This window comes from Globicephala melas, chromosome 15, assembly GCF_963455315.2.
Source record: "Globicephala melas chromosome 15, mGloMel1.2, whole genome shotgun sequence".
Classification (NCBI taxonomy): domain Eukaryota; kingdom Metazoa; phylum Chordata; class Mammalia; order Artiodactyla; family Delphinidae; genus Globicephala; species Globicephala melas.
Genome location: NC_083328.1, coordinates 85,307,130 through 85,328,440, shown reverse-complemented (window position 1 = coordinate 85,328,440; position 21,311 = coordinate 85,307,130). Strand labels below are relative to the sequence as shown.

Sequence of the window (21,311 nt, the reverse complement as noted above, 5' to 3'; positions counted from 1 at the left end):
TGCTCCCAGGGGCTCCAGCCCCAGCCCAATCCCTGGGACGTGGGTGTCTGCGCCCGGGAGGCTGCCGACCAGCTGTCACCTCCTGCACCGCCATCCCTGGGGCTACAGGGACCCGCACGGGGTCTGCAGCACCCGTTTCCTCTCTAGCCCTCCCTGTATTTCCTGACTCCAGCCCCGCCCGTGTTCGCTCCCCTCCTTCCACCTCTGCCCCTGGGCACCAGCGTGTGCGGAGTGGCTCTGGGTGGCGCCTCTGCGGCATCCCTGCCAGGTGGCTGCCAGCTTCTGCGGGCCTCTTCCCTTTCAAGACTTTCAGAGGCTTCACGGCATTTTGAAAGGGCCTGAACCCTGAGCCCTGGTCTCTGACTTCCTCTGTGCTTGTCCCACTGCCCCACGCCCACCCAGGGCCATCTAGCCGCTGAGGCCTGGGACCCACCCAGGGCCCCCAGCTCTCGCCGCAGGGCTCTGCAGCCCCCTGCCACCCCTCCGCCAGGCGGCGGTCATGGGGCGGATCCCCTCCTGGCGAGCCCTGGCCCTCCGAGGTCAGGCTGCGTGTGGGGGCCATCAGGGGAGCCGTGGCCGAGAGGCGGGTCCGGCTGCTGTCCTGGAGACGTGCCTGCCCCAGAAGAGCCTGATATTTAAAAATAACTCCGGAGGCTTTTGTTTGGCTTTTGCTTTAAAAGACTTTTTTTCCTTTTGCACAGAATTCTGTAGCAGCGGGAGGGGTCAGCCGGCGTTGGCACCGAGTGGAGCCGAGCGGGCAGGGGCGGCGTGGGGAGGGCCGTGTCCAGGGAGGCCGGGGGTCCGCTCTCGCTCCCGGGTCACGCCCAGGGCGGCTGTACGGCCCTGGGAACCAGGACCAGGTTGCGGACAGGTGGGGAGAGCTGAGCGCATGCCTTCCCGTCGCTCCAGCCTGGGCCGGGGCCCCTGTGTGCCAGCCAGATGACCAGGTGGACAGATGGACAGAAGGCAAGGGTCTTCCTTGGAGCGCACCCAGCGTGCGGGCCTGGGGGCAGAAGTTTCCATACTGCCTGTGTCCTGCCCGATTAGCATCTCCGAGTCAATATTTGTGCAAGTGCTCTCAGCTGGGAAAAATGCGACCGGCCCGTAGACCTGGGGGAGGGACAGAGCTGGCCAGCGGAGGGTGCAGCCTGGTGGCCTCGCTCAGGGAAAGGCGGGGGTGGGCCCCAGGGGGCTCGGCGGGAGGCTTTAATCGCCTTGGGGGCCTTCAATGCGGGCCATGCTGCCGCCCCCAGAGCAGCCTGTGTCCACGTCCACTGCACACCCAGGCCCCCCACGCCGCCATGCCCCCCTTTCTCATGAAGACCCCTCCTGGCACAGGGGCCATCTGAGATCCCCAGGGCTCCCTGGAATGCCTGAGAGTTGGCCAAGTTGCCTGCCGGGTGTAGGGTCCATCCCCCCAGAGGCTTGAGCCCCTCCCCTGACTGGGCAGGGCAAAGTGGAAGATGATCTCAAGGCCTGGCAGTGGGTGAATAGGCCCTCATTCCCCCCCAGCACCCAGGGAAAGGCCATTCTTGGCCTGACTTGGGCCCCTCCCTGTAAACTCCAGGCCTTCCGGGAAGGGCAGGACTCAGAATGGGCGTGTCTCAGGGTCCCAGGACCTCATGCCCCCTGCCCCCCCCTGCCCCCCCGCCCCCCCCTGCCACGCCTGGATTCTTAGCAGGCTGGCCTCCTGAGGGATGGGGCCATGAGGTGTCCATGCTCCCTCCACTGTCCTTCGAGGGGGTTGTCACAGCGGCTTCAGGCTGACCCGGGGTAGGGGGTGACTGTGTGCCTTGGGCGGCCCTGGAGGGCTTCCCCGCTCTGCCCCCATGTGGCCGTAGGCTCAGGGCCTGGCTGGCTGACCGAAGACCAGCTGGTCTGGGGCAGAAGTCCAGAGCAGTGGACACCAGAAGGGAACCTGCTCCTCTGGGCTGGGCGGGGACCCGTTGAGGGGACGGCGGGCGGCCGGAGGCGTGACGTTGCCCTCAAGGCTAGTGGGCAGTTCAGAGCCCACCTCAGGGTGCCCCTGTGAGCAGGTCTGGCATGGGGGTGTGGGCCGGGGGTCTCCAGCGGGGGCACAGGCGCCGTCCACGTATGGCGTGCTCACTAGCTGTGTCTCTGCCCCTCATCTGGGGCCCCCACTCTCCCCGTGTGCAGGGTGGGTGCCCAGGTCTCCCACTGGCCCTGCCCGGCTTTCCTTGGAGCCCAGACTTCACGCACAGAGACCAGCCTGGACGATGGTCTCGTCTTTGGCTTTGGGATGGGGGAGGGGCTCCCTGGCCCTCAGAGCTGTTGAGGTCTGGAAACCACAATCCCTACCCCGTGGTCGCCACGCAGGGCAAGCTGAGGCTGGGTGGGCACCAGGGCGCTACCCCCAGAGGTGTGTGTGGGGGTGCACAGCCGATGTGCGCTCTGCTCACGTGCCCACCCTCTCGGGGGTCTCAGTGGCTCATCATCGAGGCCACAGGCAGGGCAGGTGCTTCTGCCTGAGCCCATGGGCTGTTCTCAGTGGCCCCAGAGCCCTTTCCTCGGGCCTGTGCCAGGTGGGGCTGGAGTCCCCAAGGCTAAGACCTGCCAGGCTGCAGGGCCAGGGGGCAGTTAGCCAAGGAGGGGCCCCGCCAAGCCCCCAGGGGCACAGGGCACAGGGACATCCAGGGATGCTGACCTCTGGCCAGGAGGAGAAGAGAGACGAGGGATGGGCCCCTCCCTGGGAGTGAGGTCAGGCCGAGACCCAGGGAGAGAGCAGCAGGTGGGCCCTGGGGGGTTCTGGACGCCTCTGGAAGAGCAGCCTCCCTGCTCCCTGGCCAGGTGCTCCCCCGACGGGCCAGGGCTGGGTTGGCAGGGTTTCCCCGCGCCAGCTTTGGGAGGGCCCGTTTTCATCTGTCTCCCCACTGGGGGCTCCTGACAGCGGCAGGCAGAGGCTGGGCCCTGGTTGCTCCGTGCTGGCTGCCCCTGCAGGCCGGTCAGCGGGTGAAATGGCCGGGTCCTCAGTTGGCTCTGAAGATGATGGGGGCGATGACCAGGGTGAGGCCGTGACGGGGGCCCCCATCCCAGGACAGGGTTTCACCGGCCTGCTGTGCGAGGAGGACAGGCTCCTGGGAGCTTGGGACACTGTCTGGCCATCATCCCAGGCCGGCCACCAGAGCTCTGGGGACAGTGGGATGAGCTCCTGCCTCGGCCTTGCCCAGCCCCACTGCCCAGACCCAGGAGACAGGCTGCCCGCGTGTGCCCCGTCTGACTCCAGCCCCTGTCAGACCTGTGTGCAGCCTCACAGCAGGGCTCTCCAAGCTCCTGGGGTGGGGCTGGGCCCTAAGGCACCCCAGGCCCAAGAGGGGAGCCCTCCGGAAATGCTGGGTTCCACCGGTCACCTCTGTGTCCTGGTGCAGGCCTCAGTGGCCAGGGGCCGGCCAGTGAGCGAGGGGCTGTTCCCTGAGCCAGCCGGCCCTCTCACCTGGGTGTGCCTGGCCCTTGAGGGCAAACACACAGATGTCCACTGTGAGCCCCACCTCATGGCGTGGGGCTGGCCCTCCAGGTATGGAGGGCCCAGGTGGCATGGAAGGGATCTCAGGGGCGTCCGTACACTCACTGCCCCGCAGGTTTTCCACGTGGCCTACGTGCTCATCAAGTTTGCCAACTCACCTCGGCCAGACCTCTGGGTGCTGGAGCGGTCCACGGACTTCGGCCACACCTACCAGCCATGGCAGTATTTCGCCTGTGAGTCTCCCGGGGCCAGGGGTGTCCCCTGGGGTGGGCCGCACGCTCTCTCAGGGTCTCCGGACAGCAGGCCTGCCCTCACGCCGGCTTCTGCATGGGTCAGGGCTGTCGGGTGCATGTCCCGAAGGCTGGTGGGGGTTCGGTGGCTTGTGTCCCTGAAACGGGCATGGCCGGGTCCAGGGGCCCTCGGTACCAGGAGTCTCTCATGCCATCTCCGGGTTCGCTCTGGACTGGCCTTATGCTCCGGCAGCTCCTGAGGTGACAGAGGCGGCCAGCTTAGCTGCCCGGTCAGGAGAGCACGGGAGCCCTGCAGCCCTGCTCACTGGCCGGCCGTTCCATGTGCCACCCTGACCAGTCATGTCGACGGGTCTGCTTCGATTGGGCGGGCCTGAGACACGTGTCCCCCCAAACTCCAAGGCCCGAGAGTGAGTGCGGGGCGGTCAGTCCTATAAAGGACAGTCAGAAATGGTCCCCCAAGGATGGGGATGGCAAGGGCCACCCAGGGGACACACTTGTTCTCTGCAGAGAGAGGGACGGGCAAGGCAATCCGGGCTCGGGGCGGGGGCAGCCTGAGCCCTGGCCTTGCCCTCCTAAGGAGCTCCCCTGGCCTCCCAAGTGCCACAGTCTGAAGACCTCGAGGTCTCGAGGGTGGGCGGCGTTCCCGCCTCGTGGTGGATGCTGCCTCCCGGTTGAGGCCATGAGGCTCCAGGGAAGTCCGGGCACGCAGGGCAGCAGGGCGCTGCCGTCGGGCCTCCTCCGAGGGCTTCCCTGGAGCCCTGTGCCCTCACCCTCCGCAGCCTCCAAGAGGGACTGCCTGGAGCGGTTCGGGCCACGGACACTGGAGCGCATCTCCGGGGACGACGACGTCATCTGCAGCACCGAGTATTCGCGGATCGTGCCCCTGGAGAATGGCGAGGTGGGCGGGGCGGCGCGGGAGGGGGGTGTGGCCGGGCGGTCCCTGCCGGAGCCACGCCCACGCCTGACCCGCGCCCCTCCGCAGATCGTGGTGTCCCTGGTGAACGGGCGCCCAGGGGCCATGAACTTCTCCTACTCACCGCTGCTGCGTGATTTCACCAAAGCCACCAACATCCGCCTGCGCTTCCTGCGCACCAACACGCTGCTGGGCCACCTCATGGGCAAGGCACTGCGGGACCCCACAGTCACCCGCAGGGTGAGCAGGCAGGCGGGGCTTTGGGGGCTGGTGTGGGCGGGGCCGCGTGGGCGTGGGGCTGGTGTGGGCGGGGCCGCGTGGGCGCGGGGTTGGGATCTGGGGGCAGGTGTGGGCGGCCGCTGACTTCCCCGGGCGGGCGCAGTACTATTACAGCATCAAGGACATCAGCATCGGCGGCCGCTGTGTCTGCCACGGGCACGCGGATGTCTGCGACGCTAAAGATCCCACAGACCCCTTCAGGTGAGACCTGTAGCTCCCTGCCCAGCCTGAAGGAGAGGAGGCCTGGTTCCATTGCCCACCATGTCCCCCGCCCTTGTGACCTGCGCTGGCCCCTCACTGCTCGGCCTCAGTTTCCCCGTGTGCACTGTGAGGTGGAAGGGCGGTGCCTGGAGCCTGGCTTGGGCCTGTTTGCCCTGCTGCCGGCAGACGCGGAGTCTTGCCTGGACCTGCAAGCCAGCTGCCCCTCCACCCCAGCTGCCCCCAGCAGAAGCCCCCTGCCCTGTGGAGGGGAGTCAGTGAGAGGTAATCCGCCTGAGGCTGCATGGTTCTCTTCTCTGGGGTAGGGGAAGCTCCCCCGCCTTCCTTGAGAACACAAACAATAACACTCTCTGCTGCCCCCAGCCGTGATCACACCCCATCGCCGGCAGGGGCCAAGGCTCAGGACAGGGAGTAGCCCAGAGACCCCCATCTGAGGAGGACCCCACCCAGAGTGGGGCTCGGAGCCCCACCCAGAGTCAGCCAGTAAGGCAGGGCCCACGAACCTGCATCTTTAACAAGCTGCCACTAGATGCTACGTGCCTAAGTGGCTCCAGCCGCCCTACATTCAGCAGTGAGCGCGCAGCTCAGTTATCAGCTGGAGCCTGGCGCTCAGCCAGCTCTCCTCCTGGCGCGCAGCCTCGAGGCCGGGTTTGTTCATCTGCTCGTTCCTGCCTCCCTCCTTTTTCCCTCCTCGCTTTCCTTCCTTCCTCCCTCCCTCCCTCCTCCTTTCCTTCTTTGCTCCCATCCGTCAGCAGCTGTGTGTGGCGCTCACACATGCTGCCCCAGGAGCACCTGTTCTGGGCAGGCCTGTGCCCGGCGCAGAGGTCCCGGTGGGGCTGAGTGCGCTGGGGGTCTTAAAGCAGGTCCAGGGCTGGACAGGAGGTGCTGGGAGAGGAAGCAGAGCCTGCGATGGGGAGCCCGTGACCAGGCTCCCCAGCCCCCGCCCCCGAGGGGCACCTCCAGCAGGGAGCGGGCGAGCTTCTCCTGCTGCTTCCCTCGCCTCAAGATCACGCAGCTCCCACTTCTGCTGGGGTCTTGTTGCTGTGTCCACACCCCAACTGATAGGGGAGGCGAATGAAGCCCAGACAGGGCAGGAGCTCACCCCCGCTCTCACCGTCAGAGCTGCACCAAGAGGTGAGCCCCAGACCTCTCCAGGCGTGGCTGATGGGTCTGAAGGTGGAAGAGGTGTGATCACACTCTCCAGAGGACTCAGGCAGGCCCTCAGGACCCGCCTGGCCTGTGCAGTCTCTGCACGGGCCCCAGGCGTGGGTTCCTGCCCGCAGCTTCAAGCACTGAGCTCGGGCGCAGCTAATTGCTCTGGGATATTAAGTGCCAAGTGGGAACTCGTGATGGTTGGGAAGGGTGCCTGCTGGGTGGCCAAACTGGCCTCAGAGGAGAGGTGGGCCTGCCCTTGCCTGTTGGGAAGACGTCGGCATCCGCCCTGACTCGCCTGCACCTGGGCATTGACGGAGCTCAGCTCACCCTGCAGGTGGGGCTTGGGTGGGGCGCCTCCCCCAGAACCACAAAAGCTGACACCCCTCACACACAGTGTCCTGCAGTATCAGCCTGCCCTGCCGCCTCTGCCCCACCCACTGGCCTGTCACCGTCCCTCTGCTTCTGCCCCCCCACCCCGGAAGCTCTCTCCCACCTCCGTCGCCTTGGCCATCGTTCTGAGGGCTGACTACCTGCCCAGTCTGTACTGAGCCCCTGTTCATTCTCCCCCATCCCTTGGTTTGGAAGTGACATGTTTTGTCTCTATTGGTGTTTTAGTTGAGTCAGGCTAACAAGGTGCCAGAGGCTGCGCGACTTGCAAACAACAGAGATTTACTTCTTGTGGTTCTGGAGGCCGCTGAGGGCCCCCTTGCCTAGTTCATAGCTGGCTGTGTCCTCACAGTGGGGAAGGGGTGAGGGAGCTCTCAGGGGTCTTCTTATAAGGATGCTAGTCCCATTGACGAGGGCTCTACCCTCATGACCTAATCACCTCCCGAAGGCCCCGCTTCCAAACACCATCGCTTTCAGGGTTGGATTTCACATGTGAATTTTGGGTGGACACGAACATTCAGTCTCTGGCGATTGGTGATCACCCTTACGTTTCTTTTCTAGTTCTGTCGATTGCAGTGGTAGCCCTCCCTCTTCAGCAGGCGTACTTGACCTCGCCAAATGCAGATTTAACTAGTTGTCTCCCTGGTGACCCAGGGTCCCAGAACACTAACCCCAGGCACGGTATCTGCACCCAGCAATGGGTCCATCACCTTGGCTGCCAGGGCATCCCTGGGGACTCAGTTTCCTTTTCCTTTAGTACTTTCCATGAGAGTCTGTTAGTCCTTGGATGGCTGTTCTGCCCTCACTCTCGGGTGATAGTTTAGCTGGCTGTAGGATTCCTGGTTGATGGCTGGCCGTGTCTCTCAGCACTTGGGAAATGTCATTTCAGTCTCTTGGCATCTTCCGGTGGTTGGGAGAGTCTGCTGTCATCTGCACCGTTGCCCCTCTGTGGGTTTTATGCCTCTTCTAGGTGTTTCTGTGATCTTGCCTCAGTGCTCTGCAGGTTTACTCTGCATTGTTGAGTAGTGGACATATTTCCTGTTGCTCAAGGGTTGTGCTTTTTGAATTTAAAAATATGTGTCTTCGTTATTTCAGGACCGTTTTTGGCCATTGGCCCTCTAGGACTCTGAGCCCTCCCCTCGCTCCCTCTTCTCTCTTTCTGGAATTCCTGTTATACAGGTGGGAACGTGGGTGGTTTCCTTGGGTCTCGGGACTTCTTGTATTCCCGCCTCTGCCTCCTGAGCTGCTCTCTGGATGGCTTCTTCAGTTCATTGAATCTCTCTTCAGCTGTGTCTGATCCGCTGTGTAGCCCATCCTTTGAGTCTTTAATTTCAGTCATTTTATTTTTCATTTATAGAAGTTCTGATTGGTTCTTTGGTCACATCTGCCTCTTTTTCATAGCATTGTGGTTTTTATTATGTCTTAGGTTCTTTTGGTTATAATCTTTAAACACTCTCTTTTTATGGTTTCTACTCAATTGCTCCATTAAATGAAGCTCCGGGGTGCAGCCCTGCTGTTGGTTGCGTCGGGTGACCCTGTTGGGTTGTTTCTCTGCAGGTTCTTCAGCGGGGCTTCATCCGTGTGATGGGGTGTGCCCTGGATTGGGAAGAATCCCTCCAGCGTGGTGTTTCAAGGGCTTTTGACAGACACCCTACTTTTTGTGTTCATTTCTTGGTTTAGGGGTGCCCTGACTACGTAGATTCTTGAAAAACCAAACCCCGGCCACAGGTTCTTCGTCACAGATCCTTGGCCCTTCCTGTGATGACCTCTCTGTGGCAGGTTATTCCTGCTTCCTTCCTGAACACCAAGGAGCGGTGGGGCTGAGTCCCAGGGCCCTGCGGCCCCTCGTGGGGGAGGGGCTAGAGCATGATTTGGAGCTCTGGGTCTCTTCTTCTTGGACTGGCTCCTGGGGGCTGCTCAGGACCTGCACAGCACCACAGCTGTGGTGCTGACCCAGGACCGAGGGGCAAACGGCCCAGGGATGGGGCTGTGATTCCTGCTCTCCACCTGGCTGAGCTGAGGAGGTGTGTGCTGGAGATGGGGTTCTGTGCAGTGGGTGGCTGCAACCTCGGTCCTCAGCTGCGGCCAGCTGTCCACCTGCCCACTGAGCCAACAGGAGCTGCTCTCCAGGACAGCAGGCAGGATTCCAGCTCTCTGACTGGTGTCCACCCCCGGATGGAAGAGGAAGCCGTTCTTGGCCACTTGCTCCTGGGGAGGTGCCCTGGATACATGGGGGCGTCTGGCTGAGTCCAGGGCTGCCTGCTGAGCGAGACCTGGGTCTCAGAGCTGGCCCAGGAGAGCCGCAGACTTGGCCTCGGGTCCTGGCTGTGGTGGAACTAAATCCTGAAGGGCCCAGGGCTCCAGGCTGACCTGTGGACAGGGGCCACTCGCGCTGACCACTCAGCACCCTGCCCCAGCTCCCACCCTCCGTGAAAGCCCTGCACAGCCCCGCCTTTCTCGTGTCCCTGGGGGCCCGTGGCGGATCTGAGCGCTTTCTGTGCCCGCGTGCCCCCCACAGGCTGCAGTGCGCTTGCCAGCACAACACGTGTGGGAGCTCCTGTGACCGCTGCTGCCCCGGCTTCAACCAGCAGCCATGGAAGCCGGCAACCACGGACAGCGCCAACGAGTGCCAGTGTGAGTGCCCCCGCACGTGCTCACACGCCAGCGCGGTGCTCTCACGTGCGCTCACGTGCACATGGTGTGCACACACGTTCACACAGGCTCTTGCATGTGCTGACGCCCACACGGTACACTCACACGCACACACACACGTTCACACATGTACACTCTAGATACTCAGGTATACACGCATGTGCTTGTGCACACTTGTGTGTTTGTGTGCACATGTGCTAACAATACGTACACGGCTCACGCGTGTTCACACACGCTTAAACACGCCCACACGCGTGCTGTTGGCACACGGGCAGCGTGGCACGTTCTGTCCCCTGAGCCAGGCCACGTTTGGGGTCACCCGTGGCTTGCGGGACGTGCCCCAGGGGTCCCAGTCGGGCGGGGTCACGGAGGCGTGCTGACAGCTGAGCCCCCACTCTCCAGCCTGCAACTGCCATGGCCACGCCCACGACTGCTACTACGACCCTGAGGTGGACCGGAGCAACGCCAGCCAGAACCAGGACCGCGTCTACCGGGGCGGGGGCGTGTGCATCGATTGCCAGGTGGGCGGGGTCCGTGTGAGGTCAGGCGTGGGGCTGAGGATGCGGGCAGGCTCTCGTGGGGGCGGGGCTGCCCCTGGACTCAGCGGCCCCGCCCCTCCACAGCATCACACCACCGGCATCAACTGTGAGCAGTGCCTGCCCGGCTTCTACCGCTCCCCAGACCACCCGCTCGACTCACCCCATGCCTGCCGCCGTGAGTGGGGGCGGCCCGGGTGGGGTGGCCTGGGCGGGGGCATTCCAAGGGGTGTCCAGGAGCAGGGTCTGCCCAGGTCGGGGTGTCCTGGGGGCCTTCGCGGCTCTCGTCCCACCTCCCAGGCTGGGGAGGCAGACGCTGCCCCTTCGCGGGGCCTGCAAGCCCTGGACTTGGGTTCCCCTGACTTCCCGCCCCCCGCCCAGGCTGTGACTGCGAGTCGGACTTCACGGACGGGACGTGCGAGGACCTGACGGGCCGCTGCTACTGCCGGCCGAACTTCACGGGGGCGCGATGCGATGCGTGTGCCGAAGGCTTCAGCGGCTTCCCGCGCTGCCACCGTGAGGGCGCGGCCTGGGGGCGGGGGCAGGCCCTGAGCCCCTGAGCATCCCCGCCTGCTGGGCTTGGAGCCGGGCGGGGGACCCCAGGGGGGACTCTTTCGTCCTGCCTGTATCTCCGGTGATGCCGAGAGACACGGGTGGCCGGGCACTGAGCCAGCCTGGCTGACACTTGCTGTCTCCTTCCTCAGCGGTGCCGTCCTTCTCTCACAATGACACGGGGGAGCAGGTGCTGCCGGCCGGACAGATTGTGCGTAAGTGTCCCCCGAGGTCTCCATCCTGCCCTGGGCCCCACCGGAGCCGTGGGGCAGGAGGGGCCACACCCAGGCCCCCGGAGAGCAGGTATTTCCGTTCTGTTCACCATGTCTCTGCGGCTCTTCATTTCATGCAAATATTACGTATTTGTGCTAGAAAACCGTGAAAAATATAGGTGGGCGGAATGCTAGAGAAGAGAGGTATGCAGAATCGCATCTCCTGCAAACAAGCCCTCCTCCCTCTGCGTGCGCGCTGTGTTTATAAACACCCGTGTGCGCCGTGCGCGCTGTTGTGTAATCGCGTCTCCCGCCCACGCCATCCTGTAAACACATCCTTTCGTGTCCCACGTTGTGCAGACAGATGTGGCTCTTGCTTAACCTGCTCTCAATTCTTGGAAATTTAGGTTCTTTCCAGATTTTATAAAAATAACACTACAGTAAACCTCCTTGCGACTAAAGCTTTCCATGAATTCTTAACTACTTCTGTAGCACGCTTTCCTGGAAGAAGGCTCTGGGTCACTAGACGTGCATGTTCAGGGACCTTCTTGGCCACAGGTTGCCAAACCGCTCTCCTGACATAAAATCGTCTACCAGGTGGAATGGCAACAGCCGCGTCATGTGTGTTGGGCGTTGCTGTCGCTACCCGGCAACATTCATTATCGCAGAAATCTTCTCATTGGTTCACTTCCCCACTTTTCGGTTTTCCTGGAATTGGGATGCGCCTTTCAGTTGACGGCTTACTGATGTCTAATTGGCCGGCGTCTTCCTTTCACAGCAGTACAAAATCGTGGTGCGTCCTGTAATTGGTTGTGTCTTAGATCAGATGGCATTTGGTACTTCCTTGGTTTTGGCTGCGTTTCTTTGCCTCGTTTGCAAGGTTGAATCTTTCTCTTTTTTTTTTTTAACATGTAAGTATTTACTTACAAATACATTTTGTTTGTTTATTTATATATATATTTTTTTCGGCCGCACCACACGGCATGTAGAGAACTTCCTCGACCAGGGACCAAACCCGCGCCCCCTGCAGTGGAAGCACAGTCTTAACCACTGGACCGCCAGGGAGGTCCAAGGTTGAATCTTCTCTTGCGTTTCGTGACTCCTGTTGCTTTCACTTGAGAATTTCCCATCCGAGGTTGTGGCTCAGTTTTCTTCTCACTGGTTTGCTGCTAGGAGCTCTTTCTGTATTAACTATATTATCTGTTCCTCATGCGTCACGTGCTTTCCTCCCAGTGGGTAATTTGCCCTTCCTGTTATTTTTTTCACTGAATCTGTTGACCTGGTTCTTCCTGGTGTCTGACTCGGTCATATCTCAATGGAGGTCCCTAAACCCAACTATTTGCATATCTCTTGGTTCTTTGGCGGTTTTCTTTTTGACGTTTAAATGTTTAGTTTTTCATCATGGGGTAAAGCAGGGGTCAGCAGGTTTTTTCTGAAAAGGGCCGGACAGTAAATGTTTTAGACTTAGAGCGCCGTGTGTTCCCTGTTACAAAGCTTCAGCTCTGCTGTTGTATGTTGCAGCTTGGAAGTGGCCATGGACCATGTGCAAGTGAATGGGCATGGCTGTGTTCCAATAAAACTTTATAAACCAGGCACAGGCACCTTGGACTGAAGTTCGCCAATCCCTGGTATAAACTTGAAAATCCCTCCTTTCTCCACTGGCCCTTGGTGAGCACTCAGTAATTGTGCTGGTGCAGCATTTCACTTTTAATCTGTGAACCGTAGGATGAATTCTGCTAATATCCTTCCTACTGTGGACCCAGCATTGAACATAAACGTTTTGTGTCTATATTCGTGAGTGAGGCTGGGTGAAAGCCTTGTTGTTTTTTTGGTACCATCTTGTTTTGGTTTTGTAATTCATCTTGTAGAATACTTGAAAAACAATCCATACTTTGTTATGCTCCAGAGCAGATTAAAAATCACGGGAATTATCAGGCTTCCCTGGTGGTGCAGTGGTTAAGAATCAGCCTGCCAATGCAGGGACACGGGTTCGAGCCCTGGTCCGGGAAGATCCCACATGCCGCGGAGCAACTGAGCCTGTGCACCACAACTACTGAGTCTGCGCTCTAGAGCCCGCGAGCCACAACTACTGAGCCCGTGTGCCTAGAGCCCGTGCTCTGCAACAAGGGAAGCTACCACAATGAGAAGCCCATGCACCACAGCAAAGAGTAGCCTCCACTCACCACAACTAGAGAAAGCCCACGTGCAGCAACGAAGATGCAGTGCAACCAAAAATAAACAAATAAATAAATTTATTTTTTGAAAAAATCACAGGAATTATCAATTTCTTAAAAGCTTGTTAGAAGTTACTTAAAAAACCATCTGGTCCTGACACCTGTTTTCCCATGGAGAGCTTAGATGATGGTTTTCTTTTCTTTTATTATGTGTGTTTATTTTGTATCTCATTGTAAGTCAGTTTTAAAATTTTTATTTATTTATTTAGGGCTGCGTTGGGTCTTCGTTTCTGTGCGAGGGCTTTCTCTAGTTGTGGCAAGCGGGGGCCACTCTTCATCGCGGTGCGCGGGCCTCTCACTGTCGCGGCCTCTCGTTGCGGGGCACAGGCTCCAGACGCGCAGGCTCAGTAGTTGTGGCACACGGGCCTAGTTGCTCCGCGGCATGTGGGATCTTCCCAGACCAGGGCTCGAACCCGTGTCTCCTACATTGGCAGGCGGACTCTCAACCACTGCGCCACCAGGGAAGCCCAGTCAGTTTTGATTATTTATATTTTGTTAGCAAATTGTTTGTCATTTGGATGTTTAAAGGTATTGGCATAAAGTTATGCACGACATTCTGTACATGATTTTTAAATTTCCTTTCATTCCTTCTGTCTATGTTTATTTTCTCTTTTTCTTTTTTTTCCTACCTTTATTACACCCAGCAGAAGTTTGTTGAGTTTATTGGTGTTCTCAAAGTGCAGCTTACTCATCTGCTGGAGTTTTTCTCTGTTTAGTTTGGGAGAGAGATTTTATTTCCTAATACGGAAAAAAAAAATTTTTTTTAAGATTTTTAAAAAAATTATCTTTTGGCTGCGTTAGGTCTTTGTTGCTGTGCGCGGGCTTTCTCTAGTTGCGGCGAGCGGGGGCTCCTCTGCATTGTGGTGTGCGGGCTTCTCTTGTTGCAGAGCACTGGCTCTAGGTAAGCGGGCTCAGTAGATGTGGCTTGCGGGCTCGGGGGCACAGCCTCAGTAGTTGTGGTGCACGGGCTTAGTCGCTCCGCAGCACGTGGGTTCTTCCAGGACCAGGGCTTCAACCTGTGTCCCCTGCATTGGCAGGTGGATTCTTAACCACTGTGCCATCAGGGAAGTCCTAGTGTAGAAAATTCTGAACTAAAACCATCTTTCTTTTTTTCATTGCAGTATAACTGGCATACATTATTATATTAGTTTCAGGTATATAACACCACGATTTTGTATTTTTATATATTGTGAAATGATCACCACAGAAAGTCTAGCTAACGTCTGTCACCACACATAATTACCATTTTTTTCTCATGATGAGTACTTTGAAGATTTAATCTCTTAGCAACTTTCAATTATGCAGCAGAGTATTATTAACTCCTGCCGCCATGCTGTGCGTTACATCACCATGACTTGTTTATTCTATACCTGGAAGTTTGCACCTTATGACACCCTTCACCCATTTCACCCAACCCCCAATCCCCACCTCTGGCAACTGCCAATCTGTTTTCTGTATCCATGAACTCGACTGTGTGTGTGTGGGGGGGTTTTTGGGGGGGGGGTGCGGGGGTTAAGATTCTACATATAAGTGAGATCATACAGTATTTGTCTTTCTGTACATTTTTTATATATTATTTTTATAGCTTCTTGAATTGTTATTTTTAGTCTCTCTTAATTATCTACAAAAGGTTTAAAGCATTTTCTCTCAATCGGGTGATTTTATTCTGCAGGAAAATGTCTGGAGACTTCTTTGGTTGTTATAACTGGGGGGGTGCCACTGTCACCTAGTGGGTGAGGGCCAGGGATCGTGCTAAGTATCCTACAGTGCACACGACAGCCCCCATCAGCACGATAAAGAGTTATCCAGGCCAGAATGTTACTGGTGCCAAGGTTGAGAAACCCTGGGTTAAAGCTATAAATTTGCTTCAGAGGGTAGCTTTGGCTAGCTGTCCCATAGGGTTGATATGCTGGGTTCTCACAGCTGTTCCTTTCTAAGCAGTGTATCATTTCAGTTTTCATTTTCCTTTTGATCCGAGTTGTTTAGAACAGCGTTTGTCATTTCAGGTGGTTAGGTTTCCATTCCATCCTTATTTTGATGGTTCAGTCCTAATTTTACTGCATCATGGTCAGATTTTATTTATTTATTTTTAATTATTATTTTTTTAATTTTATGTATTTTTGGCCACGTTGGGTCTTCATTGCTGTGCGTGGGCTTTCTCTAGTTGCGGCGTGTGGGCTTCTCTTCGTTGTGGTGCGTGGGCTTCTCTCTCACTGCAGTGGCTTCTCGTTGCAGAGCACAGGCCCTAGGCACACGGGTTTCAGTGGTTGCAGCACGCAGGCTCAGTAGTTTCGGCACTCGGGCTCTAGGGCTGCAGGCTCAGTAGTTGTGGCGCATGGGCTTAGTTGCTCTACGGCATGTGGGATCTTCCCAGACCAGGGATTGAACCCATGTCCCCTGCACTGGCAGGTGGTTTCTTAACCACTGCACCACCAGGCAAGTCCAAATCCACTCTGCTGTTAATTTTTGTCACATTCTGGGAACAGTATATTCAGTTTTTCTCTCTATGACAATGGTTTTGCCAAATTCTCCTCCAACTACAATAGTTTTAGTTTTCAGCACCCTGGACCACATGTATCCTGCTTTTCGAGCTTCGCGTATGCTGCATCTCTTGAGGCAAGTCCTTTTTCTCAACAAACAACATCCCTCTTTGTCTCCACGAATGCTTGTGCCTTCGGCTCACCACGCTCCATGCTCCCCTTCTCTGTGTCTGTGCCACCCACTCTCCCTTCTGGAAGCTCTTTGTTTCCTGTCCAGATCCTTGGTTCAAGGTGCATTCTTTCAGAAGGACATGACTGGATTCTCCTTCAAGAGTCCAGCTGATGCCTTTGGGTTTATCTCGTGAGAGGAGATGTGGCCCAGCAGAGGGACTGTGGCTGCTGTCAATTTGGGTCACACCTGCCCCAGTTGTATTTCTCTCATCCTGCTTAAATTTTCCCTTTCCCGACTTTTGCTGGATTGACCAACAAAACGTGTTTTGTTGGTTTGTGTTTTCTTCTCCAAGGGTTTGCGAGTTCTGTTTCTGTCTTCTGGTCTGGCCCGAGGTTACCCTTATGCTTTGACAAATACTGAACCATTATTCCATGTCAGTAACAAAAATTAAATAGTATTACCCCCTTTTTGTGCATCAGTTAAGACATTTAGCACACTTTTTCTTTTTTATTTCTAATCCCCAGAATTATTTATGAAGAGTAGAATTTTCTTTTCACTTTGTTATGATTTTGTTTTTGCATTTTCTCTGGTTGTGTCAATGCCTGCAGTTGACTTGGTTTCTACATTATACACAACTAATTATGTGTAGTGGTCCTGATTTCACCTCAGGCCACTGTTTTCCCAAAATATCAGCTTTCCCTTGTTGGGATTTATTAATTTATTTATTTATTTTTTTTGCGGTACGCGGGCCTCTCACTGCTGTGGCCTCTCCCATTGCGGAGCACAGGCTCCGGACGCGCAGGCTCAGTGGCCATGGCTCACGGGCCCAGCCGCTCCGCGGCACATGGGATCCTCCCGGACCAGGGCACGAACCCGTGTCCCCTGCATCAGCAGGCGGACTCTCAACCACTGCGCCACCAGGGAAGCCCCCTTGTTGGGATTTTTAAAGTCTTTTTTGTTTTGCATGAGTGCAGTGTCAAGTGTAAGGAAAGGAGTTTTGTGGAGAAGGGAGGGGTTTTTTTGGGGGGGGCGGCTGGGGTCCACGGGGCCCCTGAGACTCCTCCCCCCCATCCCCCCACAGACTGTGACTGCAGTGCCGCTGGGACCCAGGGCAACGCCTGCCGGAAGGACCCACGGGTGGGGCGCTGCGTGTGCAAACCCAACTTCCAGGGCACGCACTGTGAGCTCTGCGCCCCGGGCTTCTACGGCCCGGGCTGCCAGCGTGAGTCCAGCTCCGTCCCCGTCTCCGTCCCCTCGTGGATCCCAGGAGCCCAGCCCCTCTGTGACCACCTCCTCCCTGCAGCCTGCCAGTGCTCAAGCCCCGGCGTGGTGGACGGAACCTGTGACCGCGACTCGGGCCAGTGCACGTGCCGGGCAGGATTCGAGGGGGCGGCGTGCGACCGCTGTGCCCCTGGCTACTTCCACTTCCCCCTCTGCCAGCGTGAGTGCAGCGCCCCCAGTGGAGGGTGGGAGGGGGGCTGGGGTCTCGGCCTGCCTGGCTCAGGGCCCCGTGCGCCTCTCGGCCCCGCAGTGTGCGGCTGCAGCCCCACAGGGACCCTGCCCGAGGGCTGCGATGACGCTGGCCGCTGCCCGTGCCGACCCGAGTTTGACGGCCCCCACTGTGACCGCTGCCGCCCGGGCCACCACAGCTACCCCGAGTGCCACGGTGAGCAGAGGGCCTCGGGGGCCCTGGGCGGGGTGGGAGGGCCACCCGCAGGTCCCCAGGGCCTGACCCCGAGTCCTCTGCAGCCTGCGCCTGCGACCCCCGGGGTGCCCTGGACCAGCTGTGTGGGGCAGGCGGGGTGTGCCGCTGCCACCCCAGCTACGGGGGTGCCACCTGCCAGGAGTGCAGCCCAGGCTTCCACGGCTTCCCCGACTGTGCCCGTGAGTGCCCTGGTGGGAGGGGGGCGGGGGAGGGCGTGTGCCCACCGCGTACTCACACCCCGCTCTCCTCCCCCCTCCCCCAGCCTGCCACTGCTCCCCCGAAGGCTCCCTGCACACAGCCTGCGACCCCCACAGCGGGCAGTGCAGTTGCCGACCCCGAGTGACGGGGCTGCGCTGTGACATGTGTGTGCCCGGTGCCTACAACTTCCCCTATTGCGAAGGTGAGGCTGGTGCCGTGTGTGTGTGTGTGTGTGTGTGTGTGTGTGTGTGTGTGTGTGTGTGTGTGTGTTGGGTGCTGTGCGTGTCATGTGCTGCATGTTCCCATGACCGTCCCTGTGCTCTGTGTGCGCTCGCGTGTGTTCATATGGCTCACGTGCTGCGTTCACGAGTGTCCGTGTGTCGTGCATGTGCGTTCACGTGCTGTGAATGTCCATGCGTATCTCCACATGGTTCTTGGACATGCCTGTTTACTTGCATGTGGTCACGTGCTGTGTCTGTTCATGCTTGTTCACGTGCTTTGTGCTCACATGACTTCACATGTGTTTGCCTGTCGTGTGTCTCTCAGTGCGTGTTCATGATCACGTGCTGTGTGGTGGGGGAGGGCACGTGCCCTCACGGCTATGGGGACCAGGGCATGTAGGCACACGTGGTTTCTTGCCTGTTCACATGTGTGGGAGGCGTGTGTGTTGGCTCCCATGGAGCCTCGGGTCCTGGCCAGGCCTGGGGAAGCCCTTGGCCGTCGGGGTCAGTGACTGAGTAATGACGGTGGCCTGGGCATCTCTCCACAGCTGGCTCCTGCCACCCTGCTGGCCTGGCCCCAGCCGATCATGATCTTCCTGAGGTGAGCCCAGGTCAGCCCTCTGGGGCCGAGGCCATCACTTCCAGAGGGACCATCACTTCCTCAGCTGCTCGGTTGCCATGACAACCTCAGAGCCCATTTGTTCGCCTGGCCGCTCCTCTGTCGTCACTGCAGGGTCGTGCCAGAGATGGGACAGGGCTCCAGGGCTGAGCGTTTGCGGGTGGGAGGGCAGGGGCCCACTCTGACCCTCAGTCTCATCCTCTCCCAGGTGCACATCCCTTGTAGGTGCCGGGCTCACGTGGAGGGGCCGAGCTGCGATCGCTGTAAACCTGGGTTCTGGGGGCTGAGTCCTAGCAACCCTGAGGGCTGCACCCGTGAGTCTGCCCGGAGTGGGTGTCGGAGTGCTGGGGGAGACCCCTGGGGTGGGGGAGGGCTGGCTCCACAGAGCTGGGGCGGGGATGGAGTTCAGGGCCTCCTGCCCCCTGCTCTGCTCTCAGGCCCACTCTGCCCCTTCCCCAGGCTGCAGCTGTGACCCCAGGGGCACACTGGGTGGAGTTGCTGAGTGCCAGCCGGTGAGTCTGAGGACCCAGGTATTGGGGGCCGTGGGAGCCGCGCGTAGGGACCCTCCCCTGCCTGGTCCCACCTTCTCCCTCGGCCCCCAGGGCAACGGCCAGTGCTTCTGCAAGCCCCATGTATGCGGCCACACCTGCGCGGCCTGCAAGGACGGCTTCTTCGGGCTGGACCAGGCTGACTACTTCGGCTGCCGTGGTAAGCGGCCGCTTACGCGGCCCTCGGACCCCATCCTGGGGGACGATGAGACCCAGAAGGGGCAGAGGGGGCAGGGGCCCAGCCAGGGCCCGGGCACGGCGTGGTACCTGCCGAGCTGCTTCTAGATGCCGGCCAGACCCGTGCCGGGCGTGGGAGCGAGGAGGCAGGTTTCGCCCCTCGGTGCTTCCCCCTTCCAACCCTTCCCCTGGCGGCAGGCGTCACTGACCGATCCCAGGGCCCTTGCCCCTGGACTCAGAGCCTCTGTTGTCCAGGGACGCAGGCAGCCCCTGGGGGAGGTGAGGCGGTCTCTCAGCCCAGCCGCTCTTGGCGGAGGGTGGGTGGAGCACCGAGGCTGGGCGGGGGCTGGCGGGGGCAGGCGGGGGCCGACGGGGGCCGGGCCACATTGACTTGCTCCCTCCCGCCGCAGGCTGCCAGTGCGACGTTGGCGGAGCTCTAGGACAGGGCTGTGAGCCGAGGACAGGCGCCTGCCTGTGCCGCCCCAGCACCCAGGGCCCCACCTGCAGCAAGTGGGTGCCCCCGCCCCGGCTGGGCGGGCGGGCAGGGGGCTGGGGCGGCAGCTTGTCCCCCGGGCTTCTCCCTGGGGGCCCTGGTGAGCGGGCAGGGCCAGTGCCTGCCCTGCCCAGACCGGATGCCAGCTGCCCTGACCGGCCCTGCCGTGGCCAGGCCGGCGCAGGACCACTACCTTCCCGACCTGCACCAGCTGCGCCTGGAGCTGGAGGAGGCGGCCACGCCCGAGGGCCACGCCGTGCGCTTCGGCTTCAACCCGCTCGAGTTTGAGAGCTTCAGCTGGAGGGGCTACGCGCAGATGGCACCCATCCAGGTGGGTGCGGTGCTGCCCCATCCTGGGGCCTGGCTGAGCGCCCGCTGTGGCTGGCCGAGTGGCGGGCAGGCCCCTGAGGTCGCAGGGCCGGGCCGGGAATGGCCAGGGAGGAGCAGCCCTGACGTTCCACGCCCACCCCTCCCCACCGCAGCCCAGGATCGTGGCAAGGCTGAGCGTGGCCTCCCCTGACCTCTTCCGACTGGTCTTCCGCTACGTCAACCGTGGGCCCTCGAGCGTGAGCGGGCGGGTCTCCGTGCACGACCAGGGCAAGTTTGCCACCTGCGCCAACTGTGAGTGCGGGGGGGCTACCCCTGGGCCCAGCCCCACACACGCCTCGCCCCAGCCCGCCCCTCCTCGTCCCCGCACGTGGGTGGGAGGCCAGGCCCTTCCCGCTGGCCATGCCGTGCCCAGGAGTCTTGCCGTCCCCACCCCAGGCGCAGAGCAGAGCCAGCCCGTGGCCTTCCCGCCCAGCACGGAGCCTGCCTTCGTCACCGTGCCCCAGAGGGGCTTTGGGGAGCCCTTCGTGCTGAACCCCGGTGCCTGGGCCCTGCTCGTGGAGGCCGAGGGGGTGCTCCTGGTGAGGTGGGGCTGAGCGGGCTGGGGCAGGGCGTGGGGCGGGGGCCACGGCACCTAACCTCCCCCCCGCTCCCCAGGACTACGTGGCTCTGCTGCCCAGCGCCTACTACGAGGCGGCCCTCCTGCAGCTGCGGGTGACCGAGCCCTGCACGTTCCAGCCCGACGCGCAGCGCTCCGGGGACCAGTGAGGGCCGGCCGGTGGGGGAGGGGGCGGGCCTGACCCTTGCTGTGCTCAGGCCGCCTGTCCCGTGCTCACCAGACTGTGCGCCCCCCCCAGCTGCCTCCTCTACACCCACCTGCCCCTGGACGGCTTCCCCTCCGCCGCTGGGCCTGAGGCCCTGTGTCGCCACGGCAACAGCTTACCCCGGCCCTGCCCCATGGAGCAGCTCAGCCCCGCCCACCCGCTGCTGGTCGCCTGCCAGGGCGCAGATGTGCGTGTCCCCGGGACCCCACAGGGGTGGGCGGGGTCAAGACTTGGGGAGACGTGCCCATGGCCTGGCGGGGAGGGGGTGTCCACGTTGCAGTGACAGGACCCAGGCGCAGGGCAAGCGTGATGGCGGGCAGAGCATGGGTGGCACAGCCGGGGACCCAGCACCTGCTGCCTTCTGGGGCTCTGACCTTGGGAGTCGATGCGTCGGGGCCTCATCCGTACACGGGGTGCAGATGGCCCAGCCCTCCAGCTTATTGTGAGGAGGTGGCAAGTTGCTGGTTCACTTCAGGCACCGGACACTCTACAGTGATGAAGCCGGCGGGCCACGGGTGGGCGGGGGGGCTCGGAGCAAGTGGAAGTTGGAAGCTGAGTGGCCGTGGGAGTGCCCCAGGCAGCAGGGATGGCGGGCACACAGGCCCTGAGATGGGGGACGAGGCTGTGCGGGGAGGGGATGGGAAGGGCCGTGTTCAGAAGTGTCCTGTTCTCTAGG

At 60.2% G+C, this 21,311-nt stretch overlaps 1 protein-coding gene across 1 annotated transcript in view; it reads left to right on the top strand.

The window, feature by feature from the left end:
* Positions 1 to 21,311, top strand: part of LAMA5 (laminin subunit alpha 5) — a 54,154-nt gene that overhangs the window by 10,577 nt on the left and 22,266 nt on the right. The window contains exons 3-26 of the mRNA XM_030841592.2: positions 3,597 to 3,714; positions 4,512 to 4,630; positions 4,715 to 4,885; positions 5,028 to 5,125; positions 9,204 to 9,319; positions 9,740 to 9,858; positions 9,961 to 10,051; positions 10,255 to 10,389; positions 10,578 to 10,640; positions 16,605 to 16,745; positions 16,827 to 16,964; positions 17,055 to 17,189; positions 17,273 to 17,407; positions 17,491 to 17,628; positions 18,196 to 18,248; positions 18,475 to 18,580; positions 18,726 to 18,778; positions 18,869 to 18,974; positions 19,402 to 19,501; positions 19,659 to 19,815; positions 19,967 to 20,105; positions 20,250 to 20,392; positions 20,469 to 20,575; positions 20,669 to 20,822. Of these exons, the coding sequence (XP_030697452.2) occupies positions 3,597 to 3,714; positions 4,512 to 4,630; positions 4,715 to 4,885; positions 5,028 to 5,125; positions 9,204 to 9,319; positions 9,740 to 9,858; positions 9,961 to 10,051; positions 10,255 to 10,389; positions 10,578 to 10,640; positions 16,605 to 16,745; positions 16,827 to 16,964; positions 17,055 to 17,189; positions 17,273 to 17,407; positions 17,491 to 17,628; positions 18,196 to 18,248; positions 18,475 to 18,580; positions 18,726 to 18,778; positions 18,869 to 18,974; positions 19,402 to 19,501; positions 19,659 to 19,815; positions 19,967 to 20,105; positions 20,250 to 20,392; positions 20,469 to 20,575; positions 20,669 to 20,822 (2,835 nt within the window). The remainder of the gene's footprint in view (positions 1 to 3,596; positions 3,715 to 4,511; positions 4,631 to 4,714; positions 4,886 to 5,027; positions 5,126 to 9,203; positions 9,320 to 9,739; positions 9,859 to 9,960; positions 10,052 to 10,254; positions 10,390 to 10,577; positions 10,641 to 16,604; positions 16,746 to 16,826; positions 16,965 to 17,054; positions 17,190 to 17,272; positions 17,408 to 17,490; positions 17,629 to 18,195; positions 18,249 to 18,474; positions 18,581 to 18,725; positions 18,779 to 18,868; positions 18,975 to 19,401; positions 19,502 to 19,658; positions 19,816 to 19,966; positions 20,106 to 20,249; positions 20,393 to 20,468; positions 20,576 to 20,668; positions 20,823 to 21,311) is intronic.